At 37.0% G+C, this 19,709-nt stretch overlaps 1 protein-coding gene across 7 annotated transcripts in view; it reads right to left on the reverse strand.

Moving 5' to 3' along the window:
• The window catches only part of LOC150099532 (rap guanine nucleotide exchange factor 6-like), a 486,813-nt gene that overhangs the window by 184,206 nt on the left and 282,898 nt on the right, over positions 1–19,709 (reverse strand). For all 7 annotated transcript variants that reach the window (XM_090404032.1, XM_090404034.1, XM_090404030.1 and 4 more), the window contains one exon: positions 15,965–16,126. In XM_090404032.1, coding sequence (XP_090260158.1) covers positions 15,965–16,126 — 162 coding nt within the window. The remainder of the gene's footprint in view (positions 1–15,964; positions 16,127–19,709) is intronic.

Genomic DNA, 19,709 nt, shown 5'->3' on the forward strand with positions numbered 1-19,709 from the left:
TGCGACATAAAAGACACGGCACAAGTTGCCCTTTTTGTCAGGTGTATGTCTTCCCAAGGTCCAAAAGAAGAACTTCTAGGATTGCTACCGCTCTCTGGACAAACTAGAGGGGAAGATATAGCGAATGCCGTGCAAAAATGCCTTGAAGACAATAAGATCTTGTAGCTCTTTAAAAACATTTTAAAATTTTGTGGCTCTTTAAAAACTTTGAAATTTTGTAAATTGTAATTTTTGACTCTTCCGACTCAAAAGGTTGCCGACCCCAGAGTTATCCTGATTAGACTTTCCCAGATTTTTGATATAGATATACAGTCATTCCGATTCAGGTAAGGACGATGGAGTAAGGCCTCTACGCTTTCTTTGAATAAACTTTCAAATTTATAACGGGATCTATGTAAGAGGAGAGTTTTTGACCAAAGGATGTTGTGGTTAGTTTCAATCCTGTGCTGAGCCAATCCAGCTTTTTCAGGTTTGTTGTGATGAATGGAGGATTGATGTTCTTGGATTCTTTTTTCAAGAGAATGTCCAGTTTGTCCAATATCTTGTAGTGCCACTGAAGATGGTCTGCTATTTCCAGACCGAAATATTTGGTTAATTAAATATCTTTCTTGTGTTTATGTGCTTATATTATTCAGTCTTTGTCACAAGTATCCTTAAAACATCAAATATTTCGAAGTAATTACTCCATACTTCAAGGATATCTTTTTCTCCAGTTTCATGTCACCTTTATCATCTCTAACTCCTTTTATAGCACTCTTTCCTCCATTTCAAAGCTTCCTAGACAACCTCCAGAATATCTTACCACCTTCTTGATATTTATTTTCTATGTTTTTACCAAAGTCCTCCCATGACTTTTGTTTAGCTAGTTTTACACAGTGTTTTGCTTTCTTACATTTGTCTCTGTATTCTCTAAGAGCAAAAGCTGACTTATTTGCCAGGAACTTTTGATATGCTTTCTTCTTTTCCTTCATTGCCTCTTTAACTTCCTGTGTCCACCATGGAGTTCTGATTTTTTTATCCTTGCAGACAACCTCACCAAATGCCTCTCTGGCAGAATCAATCAATGTTTTCTTCAGATTTTGCCACTGAATCTCCAAGGTTTGATTCCTGTTCTCAAACTCTTTCATTTTTTCTTCAATAATCTTTGTGTATTTTAGTCTACAGTTCACATCTGAGAGCTGCTCAACTTTTATTCGCTTTAAAACTTTCTTACGTGTTATTCTTTTCAATATGAAATTCAATTTTATCCTGCTCAAGACTAAATAGTGATCACTTCCAAATTCAAATCCTCTATACACTCTGGTGTCCTGCACCAGGGAGAAAACATCACTATCAACAATAACATAGTCAATGATACTTTTCTTATTCCTTGCTTCTTCTCTCCATGTGAATTTGTGCACATTTTTATGTTGGAACATGGTGTTAGTAATAACCAGTCCATGTCCTGAGCAGAAATCCAACAGGTATTTGCCATTATTATTAGCTTTGCTCTTTTCTCCATATTTTCCCAAAATATTTTTTAATGTCTGACAATCATTTCCTACTTTCTGCTATTTAGATCCCCAACTTTTCCTTTTTCATTGTGTCAGTTGCTTTTTCTAAAGCATCAAAAAATTCCTCCACTTCTATCTTAGTAGAACCTTCTGTGGCACCATAAGCACAAATAAGTCTCATTGTCCAATTCCCCATTCTGATATTTGCCCACATCACTCTACTTGAGACTGCCTGCCATTCAAGAAGATTAGCCTCGTATTTTGTGTTGAATACTATGACTACTCCTTCTTTTCTTTGATTGTCATTTCCTGAATATAACATTTTGTATTTATTGCTCAGAAAGATCTTGCCAGTTTTTGTCTTTTTTGTTTCAGTCACCCCTATTATGTCGATCTGGTACTTATCTAATTCCTCAGCTAGCTCCATTTCTTTGCCATTCAGGCTTCTTATGTTGATAGTACCGATCTTTAACTCTGGTGATGTTGAGTTGGGGTGTGCTTTCAGATTTGTTCCAATAGCTGACTTTTTGCTGTTCATTCACCCTGGTTCCCTGGCAAAAACAACAGGGGCCTTGTTTAACCGGGCGACGCCCCAGCTGGCATGAAATTTTGTCATATTGTACCATCATTTTGTATATTGGTTTAAGCTAATAAGAATATAATTTGGTCAGCTAAATCCCAAATTGCCAGCCCATCCTTGTTCGTTCAGTTCGTGGTGCACCCTGTTGGGTATCTAGGTAGATACCCAACAGGATGCACCATGAGAAGGTGAGGATTGGACATTAGGTCAGAAGCCCTGGTCGGTTCTCTGCATTCCTTTAAAAGCTATATGGAGGTCTCCTCTCAGTTATACAGCTTTGACCTATCTTTCAGTATAAATTCATTTTTTGTAAAAATTTAAGAACACAAAACATTTGAATATTCAGTTAAATTGCCTGAGCAAACAGAACTCATTAGAAAAATTATCTGCAATAATTGTAAGAATATCATCATCTCTCAAACAGGAAGAAGGAATATTTGAGATGAATATGAGACATATGGATCCAAGCAAGAACTTCATCTCTATAATTCCTGTACAAATAGATCGCCACAATTTTAGTTCAAACCATATGGTATAGTTTATTTTCGTCTCTGTTCAAATAATGCAGTTTTGATTTTGTAATTCTGAATCAGTATAAGGGACAGGTAGACAGTGATATTGAAAGAATTAACTGAGCTAACTAGAATCTGCAACTTCATGCTCCTTGATCACATGGCTTGGGATGATTCAACAAAAGAGAATATCCAGATAGTCTCCTTATCTGATGTAGGGGATGCTGGATCAGAGCAGTGAACATGGGTGTATACACACCTTAGTTCTGGTAATTAGTTAATGAGTCAGTGGAAATAATACACACCTTTGGTGACATTTCAGTTTGATGTGATTTAATGTGAGGTTTAAAGCATGGAGCTCAGCAGTAAAAATACTGGCAAGAAAGGTATCCAGAATGGAAGACAACTTCTGACAGATTATAAAAGGGCCAAGTAGGCCAAGGGAAATACAGAGTTATTTTGCTATGTGGAAAGTAAAAGAAAGAATGCAGAAGAATAACTTGAATCAATGCTGATGGTAGGTGTATGAAGGTAACAAATGAAATAGTTGGGTTACTAAGTGATCATTTTGTAATTGTGCTTTCATCCAGTTGAAGATACTGGCAGTGATAGACATGTAATGCGAGAATACAAGCAGATGAATTGGAGGGGGGTGTAGGATACTACAAAATATCAATGTGAATAATCCTATGAAGCTGGATGAGTGACTGGCATGTGTATTACAAGAAAATGCATAGGATGCAGCAGTCCCCTTAAGATGTTTTTTTTAAATCTCAACTCTAGAAAGGCCCCAAGGGAATGAAAAGAAGGCAAGTTATTTCTGTTGCATAAAGGAGGTACTAAGACAGAGGTAAAAAATTACAAACTGATCAATATCTTAAGAGATATACGAGGGTGTCTGAAACATTCTCAGCCTAACAATGAAAAAACGAATTTATAATTTCAAAATTATTTTTATTTTTCAACATAATCTCCCTTAAGACTAATACATTTATTCCAGTGATGCTCCAGTGCCATTATCCTGGATAGGAAGATGACGTTCAGAGGGAATGCTACAAATGTTATTTAGAATTATGGCCAAAGCAATTAAGCCTATAAGGCCAACATACATAGTAGAACAGTTCACAATATCACTCAGATATTGAAGAATGTGTTGACAAGTAGAGATGAGGAAGTTTTATTCCTTTTTATAAGGCTTTGATATGGCCACATCTCAACTACTGTGAACAGATTTTGCTACCTGGATTTCTTGGAGGATAAGGAAGTGGTGGAGAGGATTCAGATGCAAAATAACCAATATCTTGACAGATCTACAGAATGCTCCTTATGATGTCAAACTGAAGATTTGTGGATTACGTCTAGTTGACTGACATGCAAAAAAGAGAATAATGAAAGAAACATAAGTTACTAAAGATTTTATAGGACTGATGCAAAAGGAATTTTTCGATACACAACAAGAAAGAAGAGAATTAGGGCTCACCCTTGAAAACTGTAGGAGTATGAGTAACAATGGCGTGAGGACAAGATTTTTTGCTTAGAGGTGAATGAGTTGTGGTAACGAGTGCTTTTTCAGTGAATGAGTTCAAATTATCCCTTTGAATTGCATGAGAGCAGTTTACTTCACTACAAAATACACTTATCCTATAATGCAGAAAACACACATTCCAGTATCATTATGGAAGTCACTTTCCCAACCAGTGTCTCTTTTTTTCTTTTTTTTTTGGGGGGGGGGGATCTCACAGGAGGTAAGGCAGATACATGTAGCAGTAACTTGCTTCAAGAATGGACTGAAAATCAAGTACAAGATTATTTATGCAATAATACATGATTCCATGACAAAAAAGGTAAAAGATATGTGAAAGAAAAAAAATTTGCAATATTATAAAGTTATTAAGACTGAAAGGAGGCATACATATGTAGTATCAGCAATAAAGTGCAAAACTATATATGTATGCTATTATGGATACATCCATATTTTATAGCTAAATATAGAAAGAAAGTTTTGAAATTTATCAGAGAGCTTATGATAATATAACCAAAAGGCATCAGCGATGCCTTGGTATGCACTACTTGAAAGACACAACCTCTGCCCAAGAGCACGAATGTCTGCCTTTTAATAGATCTTAAATATCAGATTTCATTGGCCTGACAGCTGTTTCAAACTGTTAGTTCTCATCAGAGACCAGGTAGAAACCTAAAGAGCAAAATCTCTATTCAATATCTTAGCAATCCTATATCAGAAAGTTCTATTTATCATAACAGAACTCTCAGTAAGCGCATATTACTTATGCCAAACTTTAGAATTTCAACTGTGCACTTTAATAATATACGTATCTATTTCTACTATTAAACTTCTTTTTTTTTTTTCAAAATGTTTGTATATAAAATAAAAGACTTATTGTTAAATTGACCATATATTTAATACGTACATATGTTTGTACAAATTGCCTACCAGTTTCGCTAGTAACTGACTAGCTTTCTCAAGGCTTGCACAGTACAAAAAATGGTAAATGCAAAAAAGGTTTAAGAATACAAAAAAATGTTAGTACCTGTTAGGTAGCTAAGGTAACATGTTCGTGACATTTCTACTCAGCATCATGAACACACGTTACATGCAAACGCGTAATATGATTTTTCGCGTACTGTAGTTCTGTTGAACTGAGGGAATTAATTAGGTTTTTCCAAGTATCGTTCAGTATGGCCCCTTGATTTCTGTTTAGGTTGCTGCCTGTACGTAGCACAACTGCTGCTTCTTTAAATAATCTGTGTCTGTAATCTTCGTTTACGTAGGGCATAGAGCTGTTATTCCAGTCTATAGTGTGGTTCGAAGTTGAAAAGTGATGTGCTAACCTGGAGGTGATCGTTCTGTTGTGATTAACATCGCCAACATGTTCTTTCTGTCTTATTTCCAGGCTTCTCGAAGTTTGTCCAATATAGGAAAGACCGCACGTGCATGGAATATTATACACACCTGGAGATTTATAAAATGGAACACTATCTTTAGGAGATCTTAGAACCTGTCTGATGATATTAGTTGGTTTAAATACAACCCTGATGTTATGGGTCTTTAACAATCTCACAATTTTTGTGGAAATTGAACCTATAAAGGGGATGTGAAATTTGCTGGGAGACTGTTCTTTCTTGTTGGTTATCTTTGTATAGAAATTTGTTGATGATGTTTTGAGGATAATTATTTTGTGATAGTGTTGTAGCTATTTGAGACAGTTCTGTTTGAACTTCTTCCTCATCAGAGATAAATTTTCTAGCTCGATTTCTCAACATGTGGATGATGCTATGTTTATGTGACCTATGATGGTTTGAAGAGTAATGTAGATATCGTCCAGTGTCCGTAGGTTTTTTGTAAATTGACAGTTTGATACTGTTACCTTGTCTTTTAACTAGTAAGTCCAAGAAGTGTAGCTGTTCGTTATTTTCTACTTCTAGAGTAAATTTGATTTTATTGTGGAGTGCACTGATTCTATTAATAAACATATGTAGGTTTTCTATGTTGTCTTTCCATATGTTGAAGATATCATCTACATATCTCCACCAAAGGTTTAGGAGTAATGCTGGTGAAGATTTCATTTCCAAATTTCTCCATGAAAAGGAGAAATCACTCAATGCAGGATATTTTTCCCTTGGTACCAGTTTCCAAAAGTCAATGCCTATCTCCATCCTTCACTGGAAAAAGGGGTTCACTTTGAAGGTCACACAACTCCAATTGAATAGTGTCGTGCTGCTCTGAAATGTCGCATTTCATTGGGTTGTTAAATAATATCAGTTGTGGTCGCATGTCACTGAAGTCAGAAAATCGCTTACTGAATTGCTCCAAAAGTTGGTCTAACATTGGCACAGAAATCTTGAAGTCAATGTCATGGCTCTCCTCCATCAACTCCCTGCAGGAAGGGAAATGTACCAAGTTTCCTCTGACTAGGGTGAATTTAAAAACCTTCAGTCGACTTATGAACTCATCTAGGTGTCAAACTAAATCTGAGATTGTTTGGTTACATCCCTGTAACTTCACGTTGAGTTCATTCATGTGGTGTGTGATGTCTGTTAGAAAGGCGAGCAAGCTGTTAAAATGAGGATCACATAGTTTTGTGGTTAGTTCTTTGTTTGTCTTCTTGTGTTCCTCTAAAAACTGTTTTATTTCTTTTCTCAAAGCAAAAAACCATTTCAAACAATTCCCTCTGCTTAGCCAACATACTTTTGTGTACAACAATAAATCGTCATATTCTGCCTCCATTTCTGTTAGAAAAGAAAGAGACTTGCGGTGTGTCAAGGCCCGATTTCCGCTCTTAATTAGATTCACACACTTCATTACAGTTTTCATAACATCCTCTATCTCCAGAATTTTACCACACAGGGCCTCCTGATGTATAATGCAGTGCAATACAGGGTAATTGATTCCAGCCTTCCTTAGTAAGTCAACTAAGCCTGTTTGAGTACCATGCATTGATTTGGGGCCATCTGTCGCAATAGCTGTGAGATTGTTGATGTCAGAGGTACCATTTACAACCTTCATAACTGCATCATAAATGTCTTGACCTTTGGCTGTGTTATGCAATGACTCTAATGCTAGTAGCTCTTCATTAATAACAAAGTTTTTGGAAACAGTTTGAATGAAAATTAGAAGTTGAGCTGTATCTGTTATGTCAGTTGATTCATCCAGAGCCAATGAGAAGTAAGCTGAATCTGTAATAACACTTTTTAATTTATTTAATATGTGAGAACCTATTTCCTCGACTCTTTTTGTTACAGTTTGTTTTGATAGTGGGACACTTTCAAACTCACTGGCAATTTCTTCTTCCCCAAATGCACGTGCCATTTTCATAGAACAGTGTTTTACAAATTCACCATCAGATAATGATTTTTTTTGCTTTTGCTATCTCTGTGCTTACAACAAACGATGCCAAGAGTGAGCTGTTTTGTATTGATGTTGGTTTTAGTAAAAATAGATTTCTGCGCACTAACCTTTCTCTTCAAATTATGTACAATTTTAGTATGTACTTGTCCAACGTATTCTTGGCATTTAGCGGGATGGTGCTATATGTAGTGCCATTTGAGGTTATATTCCTTGTGCACAGGCAATACTTGCAATCACACAAGACACTGTGGTTTGTTGTCGTTATTATTTATAAACAGAAATTCATTTTCCCATTTCTCCTGAAATGACCTGTTTTCATCACAGATCTTATGTTTCTTACTCATAGTACACAAAGGCTGAAGTAACTGACCAGGGGACAAACTGCAACAATAACACTTTTAACTGTGAAACTGAGGTCTCTGAAACTGATCACTGTAAGCAGAGCAGAGCAAGTGACTTTCAATGATGCGTTACTCTGGAGCGCATAGAAATCTACCACTCCCACTACTACAACTCGCACAGAGAAGCAAGTAGATTTTATAAATTGAGTAATCTTTTTAAAGCAATTTTGATTCCAATTTGAGAATATGAATTGTTTCCATCATCAGAAATAATGAATATAACTAGTATATCAATCAGAAAATCTGCAGTGAAAACTAATAGCTAAATTTATAATACATGTAATTTAATATAGTTTTTATCTTGTCGCGGGTCACACAAAATCACGTGACGGGACACATGCAGCCCGCAGGCCTGTGTTGGCCACCAATGATTTAGGCCATTAAAGAACACAATTTGATTGGCCTATCTCCCTGCAATCTTATGCTGGTTCATTTAGTAACCAAATGGATACTTAACAATGACTCATCATGACACATGATTCTGCTTGATAACAGAAAATCTTGCTGCGTAGTTTTCTTATTCTAATAGAGGATAGCAACTTTATATGACATTTTTATCCAATATTGAATTATAACCTTAGTTCATTCTTTTGCTTTCATAATTTTATAATTAAATGGGAAAATACTGAATAGGCAGTCTAAAATGTCTTAGATAGCATGTAGTAGAAGGAACACTAATTTCAAGAGTTTTAGATTTGACAATAGCATCAGAAGATCTGATTATAACTGAGATAGCATCTCTGCCCTCAGTTGGAGAGAGAGAGTGACCATGTGATTTTGACTTGGAAGATGAATAGACATGCGAGAGTATCAAAGAGAAAGGAATGTATGTGGAATTATAAGGAAGGTGATTATAATGGTCTAAAATATGAGCGTTGGGCAGTTCCATGGATGGAGGAATTGGAAGGACAAGATATCATCAATGCTTGGGAACTTGCAAAACTGGAATATGAGAAGAGACTGGCCTTGAGATCCAAAGAAAATCCTAATGAATTCTTTTGTTATATGGTCAACAGGAGCAGAAATGACTGTGTGAAGAATGACATTCTTGGATAAAAATGGAATAGAGTGACTGATGCAAAAGACATAGTGGAGTTCTTCAATGAACACTTTACTGGGGTATTTCATCCCGGAGAAGATGGAGAAGTAGGTTTTCATGGAGATAGCACAGGTTTGAGGTTTTGAAGTGCAAGACGAGAATATCTTTCAAATAATGAGTACTCTGGATATCAGCAAAGCAATGGAACTGGATGGGATTTAGCCACAAGTTTTGAGAGAATGTGCTAAAGAACTGATAGCTCTGTTGACCTGGCCTTTCAATGAAAGTCTGGCCATGGAAAAGGGGCCCAAGGAGTGGAAAGAGGGTAAGATAGTGCCATGGGTGGTACAGACTGGAAGTGTCAAACTATAGAGTAGTTTGTAATTCATCAGTAGTTGTTAAAATTTTGTAGATGTTAATTCCAAAATTAATGAGGGATAATTTAGCATTGACAGATGAGGATAATATTAACTGTGAGAGTAAGCATGGATTTATTAAGAGACACTCTTGTTTCAGTAATATGACTGCTTTTATAATAAAATGACAAGAATGCTGGTTGATGAGGAAAAGGCATATTCTGTCATATTTTGGATTTTACAAAGACATTTGACAGGGAACCACATGATAAGTTGATATTTAGCTGCAGCACATGGATTTAGATGTTAAGTTAGTGAACTGAATTTGGGATTGGCTATCTGATAGGTATCAGAGAGTTGTATATGGGAGAGCAGTATCAAGAAAACAGAAGGTTAAAAGTGGGGGTCCATGGAATGCAATTCCTGATAGAGTGGTCCGAGCATAAACGAGCATAAACTGTTTTCTAGGGTGTGCTGCTTGCCACAATGAGCCTTGTGACACTATGGAGGCCTGAATTTTTAATAACTGGTAATTAGTTTACGGAATTAACAACGCATATAAAGTATATTAATTAAAGGTAATTTTAATGAATAACTTCTATATTTCGGCAACATCGCATTGCCATCTTCAGGAACATAAAGATATGGTATGTGCACGCAGGCACTAACAAAAGCAAATGAGGAAGAAAGCAAGAAACTAATATTGTTCCTAAAGTCCTAATGGTGCCCTCTGGCAGGCTAATTTGGTTGTCTTGCCAGTTGGGCTGAAGTTCTCATAATGTAAGTCTCCCAAATTTGGGGTAGTTTCATACACACAAATTTGTTGAGGTTAGGAACGTTTTTTAGAGCTGCTGAAGATTCCTTGAATAATCTTTCATATTTAAACTTGCTGCGGTGTATTATTTTTGTTTTCTTCCAACGAATTCTATGGTGGGTATCTAAGGCATGGTCTGCCAGCCCAGAGCGGCTGTACTGATGAAACCGGATGTAGTCTTGGTGTTCTGAAATCCTGATATTTGTTGTTCTGCCTGTTTGGCCAAAGTAGGACAATTTGCAGCTGCAAGGGACCTGGTATACACCAGGTAGGTCTAGGGGAAGTGGTTGGTCTTTGGTAGAGTGGATAAGGGATGCCAACTTTTTATATGGTCTGTAACAGGAAGTAAGGTCATATTTTTTGAGGATATTGGTTATTTTCTCAGAGGTGCATTGGATGTAGGGGATGGTGATAGATTTGGTGTAATCTTTCTTGTGGAGGGGGGGGGGGTTTGTGGTTTACTGGTTTTAATATTTTTTGGATTTTTTTGAGGTTATAGCCATTGGCTAAGAAAGTGTTGAGGATGTGGTTTACTTCAGTAGTTAGGGCCTTTTCATCTGAGCAGATTAATTTTGCCCTGTTATATAGTGTTTTTATAACCCCATATTGTTGTGAGGGGGGGGGGGGGGATTGCTGGTGTATGTATCTGCCAGCACGGGTGGGTTTTCTGTAAACAGAGAAAACCAAAGATTCATCAAGTTGGCGAGTGATTAAAGTGTCTAGGAAGGGGAGGGTGTTCTTTTCCTCTTTTTCTAAGGTGAACTGGACTCTGGGGTGTTGGTTGTTTAAGTGTGTTAGGAAGGAGTTGAGTGAGTCTGAGCCATGTGGCCAAATAGCAAACACATCATCCACGTAACGAAGCCAAATAGTGGGTTTTTGTGGGGTGGAGTTTAAGGCTTTCTCTTCAAAGGTCTCCATAAAGAAATTGGCCAAGGGTGGGGAAAGTGGTGAACCCATGGCTGTCCCCTCTATCTGTTTGTAGAACTTTCCTTGCCAAACGAAATAGCCTGAGTTCATTGTGAACTGAAATAGGGCTGAGATATCGGGAGGAAACTTGGCTTGGATGAGCTCTAGGGTTTATTTGAGTGGGACATTAGTGAATAGGGAGGAGACGTCAAAACTGACCATTATGTCAGTGTGTTGGAGCGAGAGGTTTTCTATACTGACTTTAAAGTGGGCTGAGTTTTTTTTATGTGTGATGGTGTGTTGCCAGTATAGTGTGCGAGCGTTTTGGCTAATTTATATGTGGGGGAATCAATGCCATCCACTATGGGACGTAATGGCACATTTTGTTTACGTATTTTTGGGAGTCCATATAATCGGGGGGTCTAGAGTTATAAGGTTTTAGTTTGTTAGTGACTTCCACAGGCCAAGAAGTGACATTCTTAAGGAGTCTGTGGAGAGTTCTAATCTGAGAGCTGGTAGGATTATATTCAATAGGGAGGTAAGTGGTACGGTCTAGTACTAAAGCATTAAGCTTACCTTTGTAGTCCTTTTGATTTAGCACCACAGTGGCATTTCCCTTATCCGCTTTGGTGATTACTATTTTTTTGCTATTCTTCATTTCTTGTAGGGCTGCATATTCGTCTTTGGATAAGTTGGTTTTAGGAGGTTTGGCTTTAGTGAGAGCACCGACTACATCCAGTCTGACGTTGGCGATATGGTTAGGAAGGTTGCGAATTCCACGTTCTATTTGGATCATGATTTCCTCGGCAGGTATTCTTTTAGGAGCTAGGGTGAAATTGTGACTCTCAGCACTTCCACGTGGTCACAATTTCGCCCTAGCTCCTAAAAGAATACCTGCCGAGGAAATCATGATCCAAATAGAACGTGGAATTCGCAACCTTCCTAACCATATCGCCAACAACGTCAGACTGGATGTAGTCGGTGCTCTCACTAAAGCCAAACCTCCTAAAACCAACTTATCCAAAGACGAATATGCAGCCCTACAAGAAATGAAGAATAGCAAAAAAATAGTAATCACCAAAGCGGATAAGGGAAATGCCACTGTGGTGCTAAATCAAAAGGACTACAAAGGTAAGCTTAATGCTTTAGTACTAGACCGTACCACTTACCTCCCTATTGAATATAATCCTACCAGCTCTCAGATTAGAACTCTCCACAGACTCCTTAAGAATGTCACTTCTTGGCCTGTGGAAGTCACTAACAAACTAAAACCTTATAACTCTAGACCCCCCGATTATATGGACTCCCAAAAATACGTAAACAAAATGTGCCATTACTTCCCATAGTGGATGGCATTGATTCCCTCACATATAAATTAGCCAAAATGCTCGCACACTATACTGGCAACACACCATCACACATAAAAAACTCAGCCCACTTTAAAGTCAGTATAGAAAACCTCTCGCTCCAACACACTGACATAATGGTCAGTTTTGACGTCTCCTCCCTATTCACTAATGTCCCACTCAAATAAACCCTAGAGCTCATCCAAGCCAAGTTTCTTCCCGATATCTCAGCCCTATTTCAGTTCACAATGAACTCAGGCTATTTCGTTTGGCAAGGAAAGTTCTACAAACAGATAGAGGGGACAGCCATGGGTTCACCACTTTCCCCACCCTTGGCCAATTTCTTTATGGAGACCTTTGAAGAGAAAGCCTTAAACTCCACCCCACAAAAACTCACTATTTGGCTTCGTTACGTGGATGATGTGTTTGCTATTTGGCCACATGGCTCAGACTCACTCAACTCCTTCCTAACACACTTAAACAACCAACACCTCAGAGTCCAGTTCACCTTAGAAAAAGAGGAAAAGAACACCCTCCCCTTCCTAGACACTTTAATCACTCGCCAACTTGATGGATCTTTGGTTTTCTCTGTTTGCAGAAAACCCACCCATACTGGCAGATACATTCACCAGCAATCCCACCACCTCCCCTCACAACGATAGGGGGTTATAAAAACACTATATAACAGGGCAAAATTAATCTGCTCAGATGAAAAGGCCCTAACTACTGAACTAAACTACATCCTCAACACTTTCTTAGCCAATGGCTATAACCCCCAAAAAATCCAAAAAATATTAAAACCAGTAAAACACAACCCCCCCCTCCACAAGAAAGATTACACCAAATCTATCACCATCCCCTACATCCAATGCACCTCTGAGAAAATAACCAATATCCTCAAAAAATATGACCTTACTTCCTGTTACAGACCATATAAAAAGTTGGCATCCCTTATCCGCTCTACCAAAGACCAACCACTTCCCTTAGACCTACCGGGTGTATACCAGGTCCCTTGCAGCTGCAAATCGTCCTACTTATGCCAAACAGGCAGAACAACAAATATCAGGATTTCAGAACACGAAGACTACATTCGGTTTCACCAGTACAGCCGCTCTGGGCTGGCAGACCGTATCTTAGATACCCACCATAGAATTCGTTGGAAGAAAACAAAAATAATACACTGCAGCAAGTTTAAATATGAAAGATTATTCAAGGAATCTTCAGCAGCTCTAAAAAACGTTCCTAACCTCAACAAATTTGTGTGTATGAAACTACCCCAAATTTGGGAGACTTACATTATGAGAACTTCAGCCCAACTGCCAAGAGAACCAAATTAGCCTGCCAGAGGGCACCATTAGGACTTTAGGAACAATATTAGTTTCTTGCTTTCTTCCTCATTTGCTTTTGTTAGTGCCTGCATGCACATACCACATCCTTTATGTTCCTGAAGATGGCAACGTGACGTTGCCGAAATATAGAAGTTATTCATTAAAGTTACCTTTAATTAATGTACTTTATATGCGTTGTTAATTCCGTAAACTAATTACCAGTTATGTATGACCAACGTATAAGCCTTGCTCCTGAATTTTTAATAATAATGATTTTCTTTCTTATTTGGGTTGAAAAGAAAACAAGTTAGAGTTGGGGAATTTGTCAAGTGATAAATATTAACATCAGTAACATGTAACCATTGGCATGCGGCCCATAACCATACGGGAGGAGAATCTAAACATCCTCAAAATCAGCAGAACAGGTAATATATAGATGCGATACAGTGAATTGGGCAAATGCTGAATAGGCTATTGCAAAACCTGTTTTTAAAAATAGAATGTTCATGGATAAAAGTTCATGCTGCGATAGTGTGTGTATGACTGCCTACAGAGAGTATGTGGGAAATAGGCTTTGCAGTATAGGCCAGATGCACAGTGATGCTATTGTTAGAATAATCTGAATAATGAGCCACACTCAGATGTCTTCTCATTTGCAACCAAAATGCAAAGTTCCTGTGGTGGCGATTGCATATGAACAATTGATGGATTTGAAAGGTGCAAGCTGCAGAGGTGATATATAATCATATATCACATATGATAGTGTTACACATAATATACATCTTTGGAACATATAAGATTATTATAATTAAGCATATGAATAAAGCCATGGTACTGTGGGAAGTTTTCGGTATTGAGACCACATTATAATATAAATAAGCAATTAAAACCTGACAGGCTTTGTACGTCGTAAAACTTACATAATCAATGGTAGTGGTACATGAACGTTTTATTTTACACAACGACAGCCTATTATGTTACACATAATAGGCTTTTATTATTATAAAAGTAAAGTGGATATTAGATCCAGCATTATTTCAATGTAGAAACTATGAAAGTTTTGTAAAAATAAGTTGGCCAGAGAGCTTATGGGAATACACTGTTGGTGTATTCCTGTAATTCTGGCATTCATGAGTTGCCTTAGCATGGACTACTTAGAAAACATAGATGCTGTCCAAGCATCTATATATTTGCTTTCTATTAGTCCAGTTTGATAAGGTTTCACTGGCATGACAGCTGTTTCAAACTGGTTGGTTCTCCTCAGAGACCAAGAAGAAATCTTTTGAGAGTGTATAAGCTCTCGTTCAGTACCAAGGAATTTGAAATGTCGTAGGTGTATTTTTCGTAAGTGAACTCTCAGTCTGCGTGTAAAAGTATTTACTAAAATAAAGAGCCAAAAGGCTTCAGTTTTGGTGATGCAAAATTATATAAGTAAAGTTGATATTAGATCCAGAATTATTTCAAAGCCAAATATAAAATCTGAGTTTCATAAAAATAAGTTGACCAGAGAGCTTACAGGAATACACTTACCGGCATTCATGAGTTGTCTTAGCACAGACTACTTAGAAAACATATACAGATGCTTCTGTAGCATTTATGTTTTCTAAGTAGTCCATGTTAAGGCAACTCATGAATTCCAGTGAGTGTATTCCCATAAGCTTTCTGGTCAACTTATTTTTTTATGAAACTTTCATAGTTTCCCCATTCAGCTTTGAAATAATAATGGGGGATCTAATATCCTTCACTTATATAATTTTGCATCGTCAAACTGAAGCCTTTTGGCTCTTTATTTTAGTAAAAGGCTTTTATTATGCCAGAATACTTTATCTTATATTTAACAATTGTGAAGTTATCAAAAACATCTAATATGTGTAATTAATTGTTAATAGGCTTTTCATGTACCATTACCCCTGATGATGCAAGTCTTAAGACGTACAAAACCTGCTGGGTTTTAATTGCTTATTTTTAATAAACTCCTTATTTATATTATAATGTGGTCTCAATACCAAAAACTTCCCACAGAACTACTTAACTACAGAAACCAACGTGTACAAAAGCTATAGTAGCTTGTTGTAAGTATACATTCTTTCTAGTCCTAGTTTATTGGTTCTATTCATCCTGGTTTATGAGTTTTATAACTGATTAGTATAAACAAGATGGAAATGAGAAGAGAATAATTTTGTTTAATATATGCTGCTAAACTAAACCAAATTATACAACAGAAGATTAAACAGAAATATTACAAGCTGTACATGAAAAATTATATACTCTATAACTGAGGAAAAGGGGAAAAAAAATTTAGAGTGGAAAAAAAAAAATTACCTTATCTTTTAAGTGAGGGTCCACAAACCAACTTAGCAAATAGTTTGAAATGGTCAGGGGACTGGAAATGAATGTTCTGTGAGTCAACAAGAAGTCCTCAACATAACTTGGATCTAGTGCATTTTCTTCAACTAAATGAGCCATCAAACGTTCTACAGTTCCCTATATAAAAAATATGATGCATTTTTATCTATAATAAACAGATCTAACACATGCTTTGTTATACCAAAAAAATGAAACTGGTAGAATATTTGTTTTTCAACATTTTGCAAATGACAGTTTATTTCTAAAAGAAAAATCTATAGAAATTCCATGAATAATAAAAAGTTAGATTCAAAGGTCCTTAAAATATAATTGCTTATAATGCTTCATCCAAAACACTGGCATATGTGTTGTCAAGTTTAAAAAATGTGAAAGAGATCACAAGTTTTGAAATGCCACTGAATATAATGGGTATTCACAGAAAAAAAAAATGTCATCATAAATTAATCTTTTTTAGATTAATTTATAGATTTTTAAATTCTTCAATGATAAAATTCAAAAGGCAATCATTCTAATATATATATATATATATATATATATATATATATATATATATATCTAAAATCAGTGGCATCACATACCCATTTCAGTTGGGTATGCTGTCATGTGGCTTGTGCAACCCATGCCACAAAATTCACATCAATTTGACCATATGATTGTATTTTTATCGATGTATGAAAGTCGATAAGGTATTTTTCATAAAAAATGGCTTAAAAGTTTATCAGGTTTTGCTTCCTTTAATGGTGGTGCATCTCCCAGTAAGAAAGTTCTTCAGCATTTATTTAGCAGTGAAATAAGATTTGTTTAAGTGATATGAAGCCAGAAAGGGAGTGAAATTGACACACACACACACACAAAGTGACGGCGTGTTTTCCATTTCAGTTGGATGTGCTGTCGTGTGGCTTATGCAACCCACGCTACAAAATTCACATTAATTTGACCATATGATTTCGTTTTTTTCGATGTATGAAAGTTTTAAGATTGCATAGATGCATCAGAGCTCATCGTAATTGGACGAATGCAATTGATTTTAGGATAACTTTGAATACTTTATCAATTAATTGTAACTAAATCTATGTAGAGTGGCAGACCAGTGGCGCACCCAGGGGGGGGGCAAGAGCCCTGCCCCCCCCCCCAAATAAAAAAAAAAGTAAAAGGAAAGAAAACACTAGAAAATGTTTTTACAATCTTTTCCTAGCTAAAATTCATTTTTTTATTTATGTTGTGTCGTGTCTTCTATTTCTACTTATGAATTAGCGGTCACATAAGGTGGGAATACCCTATAGCTCTCGGGAATCACTGCTGCTGTGAACGCAAGGTGAACGAAGCAGTGCTCGGGTGGCCGAGAGCTACTCTGTTTAATAAATTTAGTTTAATCCTTTATCCAAGTGTGAGCAAACAAAGTTTGCGCCTGAAAGTATCTTCAGGACTGGGGTAAGGTGGTACAACACCAGGGCAACTCGTTGCAAAGGTAGAGCAAGCTACCAACAATCCTATCTCAGTATCTCCTATAATGCAAAACACATCTCCTTGCGGATATGTCTAATGTTATGCATTAAGGGAAGGGCCACTACCCAGACTAGTTTCGACCTTTATTGAGGTCTCTTCAGTGGGAGCCAGGCCCACTGAAGAGACCTCAATAAATCAATGGCACACCAACTGGCAACTCCTATAGGTAAAGATGACCTGCTAATGCTTCTGCCTGGTATCTCCACTTGTGCCTGGCTCCCACTGAAGAGACCTCAATAAAGGTCAAAACTAGTCTGGGTAGTGGCCCTTCCCTTAATGCATAACATTAGACATATCCGCAAGGAGATGTGTTTTGCATTATAGGAGATACTGAGATAGGATTGTTGGTAGCTTGCTCCACCTTTGCAACGAGTTGCTCTGGTGTTGTACCACCTTACCCCAGTCCTGAAGATACTTTCAGGTGCAAACTTGTTTGCTCACACTTGGATAAAGGATTAAACTAAATTTATTATACTCTAACCAAGTGAAAAATAAACTTTCAAAATCAATCAGCTACTTTGTTTGTCTGAGCTGGGCAAGAGAAGATCGTGGGTATCATGTATTGGCGATCACTGCAGATGCTCAGTCATAGGTCGTATGCAATGCGTAGTGTGTATTCTCAAATCATCTACTCAACTCCCCCTCCCCCCAATCATGAGTGCTTGGCCCCCTCCAAGATTAAATCCTGAGTGCACCACTGTGGCAGACAATGTGTTTGTTTTAAGATATATTAGAAAACAGTAATGAAGGAGAATGCCATATTTAGTTGGTATATTTGAATTACTCAAAAGGTATAAACACTTATTGATATGAAAGGCTTTTTTCTCATCAAATAAGGAAAAAATAAAAATGTTGAATATCATTATTAGTATATAAACAAAAAAAATCTGATTTTAGAAAAGTAATCAAGTAAATGAACAAGCATATACACGTATTGCACATAATATTCTACTGTAAAATCTCGCATGATAAGTTAAATGAGTTAACGTCATCGGGCTCGGTTTTATAGGGGTATAAACACACGTATATATAATGTAAAATGGGAAATCAGAATAATATTTAAATAACACCTTATATTCTTGTAAAGTACATAAAATAATTCCTGTTGAAAGTTGTATGAAAAACTAAAGAGAGGGGATTAACCAAGATTAGGAAAGTGAATCAGCAAAAATAAAAGTTCTCAAGGTTTTGCAAACAAAAATAAGCACCCACATTGGAGACGTTTGAAGGGAGAGAATTGAAGTGATGTCATCACACCACAGGGCAATCATGGAAACTTTAGTATTGAAACAAAGGATTAGAGAGATATTTAAGGGGACTGAGAGGGAAGAGAAGGGCTCTGTCTTTTTTCACTTCCCTTCTCAGAGGATCCAGTTCCGACTGCGAGGAGACAAGGCCATACCTTTGGGGTTCTTGCTTCAATGCATGGAAGGACGAGGAGAAAGCTATTAGCGAGGATGTGACAGAGACTTCTGCAGTTCTTTCCTAACAACTCGATGGAAGATTGTAGTAGCAAATGTGTCAACGGGATATCTCCCAGATATTACTGGACTGTTTCCAGGATGAGATACGTGGATGTGAGTTCTCCCCGATACAGACAACTGACAGACCAGAGTGGCTAGAAGCAGCTGTCATCGTAGGAAGTTCAAAGAAAGGATATCGTCTGCAAACCTAGTTAAGAGCACCACAGTTATCTATGGAGCACCTAAGCAGCTATTGTACCCTGAAATAAAAGAAGAGAATCAAGAAAATCCAGACTGAAATTTTATTTATGTAACTGGACTGTGAGTGGGCACACTTTGTCAATGCTTTTTTCTTAATTGTAGATGCATAGGATTAGTATAAGTGATAATTGTGTTTATAGAAAGGAGTTGGTGTGAATTTATGTTTAGAATTGTAGATATGCAAAAGTAATATGGTTATGATTATGTACAAAGAATGGAAGGAACTGAATAAGATTAAAAATAAGGGAACTGCTCTTACATTGTAAATATTGTTGAGCAACATGCTAAAGTTAAGCAAAAGCCATGATTAAGAGAAGTAATTTCCTCCCCTTCAATGTATTATTTGTTTAATGACCTTGATTGATCTTTTGCTAATGCACTGTTTCGAAATAATTGTGAACCTGTGTGCAAATTGACAGAGAATCGCCACGACTAACTGCATGAATAGATGTAATTTAGCTGTAAGATTT

The sequence above is a fragment of the Typopeltis vanoorti genome, chromosome 14 (genome assembly GCF_054136105.1).
Source record: "Typopeltis vanoorti isolate ZY-2024b chromosome 14, IOZ_Tvanoo_1.0, whole genome shotgun sequence".
In the NCBI taxonomy this organism is placed as follows: domain Eukaryota; kingdom Metazoa; phylum Arthropoda; class Arachnida; order Uropygi; family Thelyphonidae; genus Typopeltis; species Typopeltis vanoorti.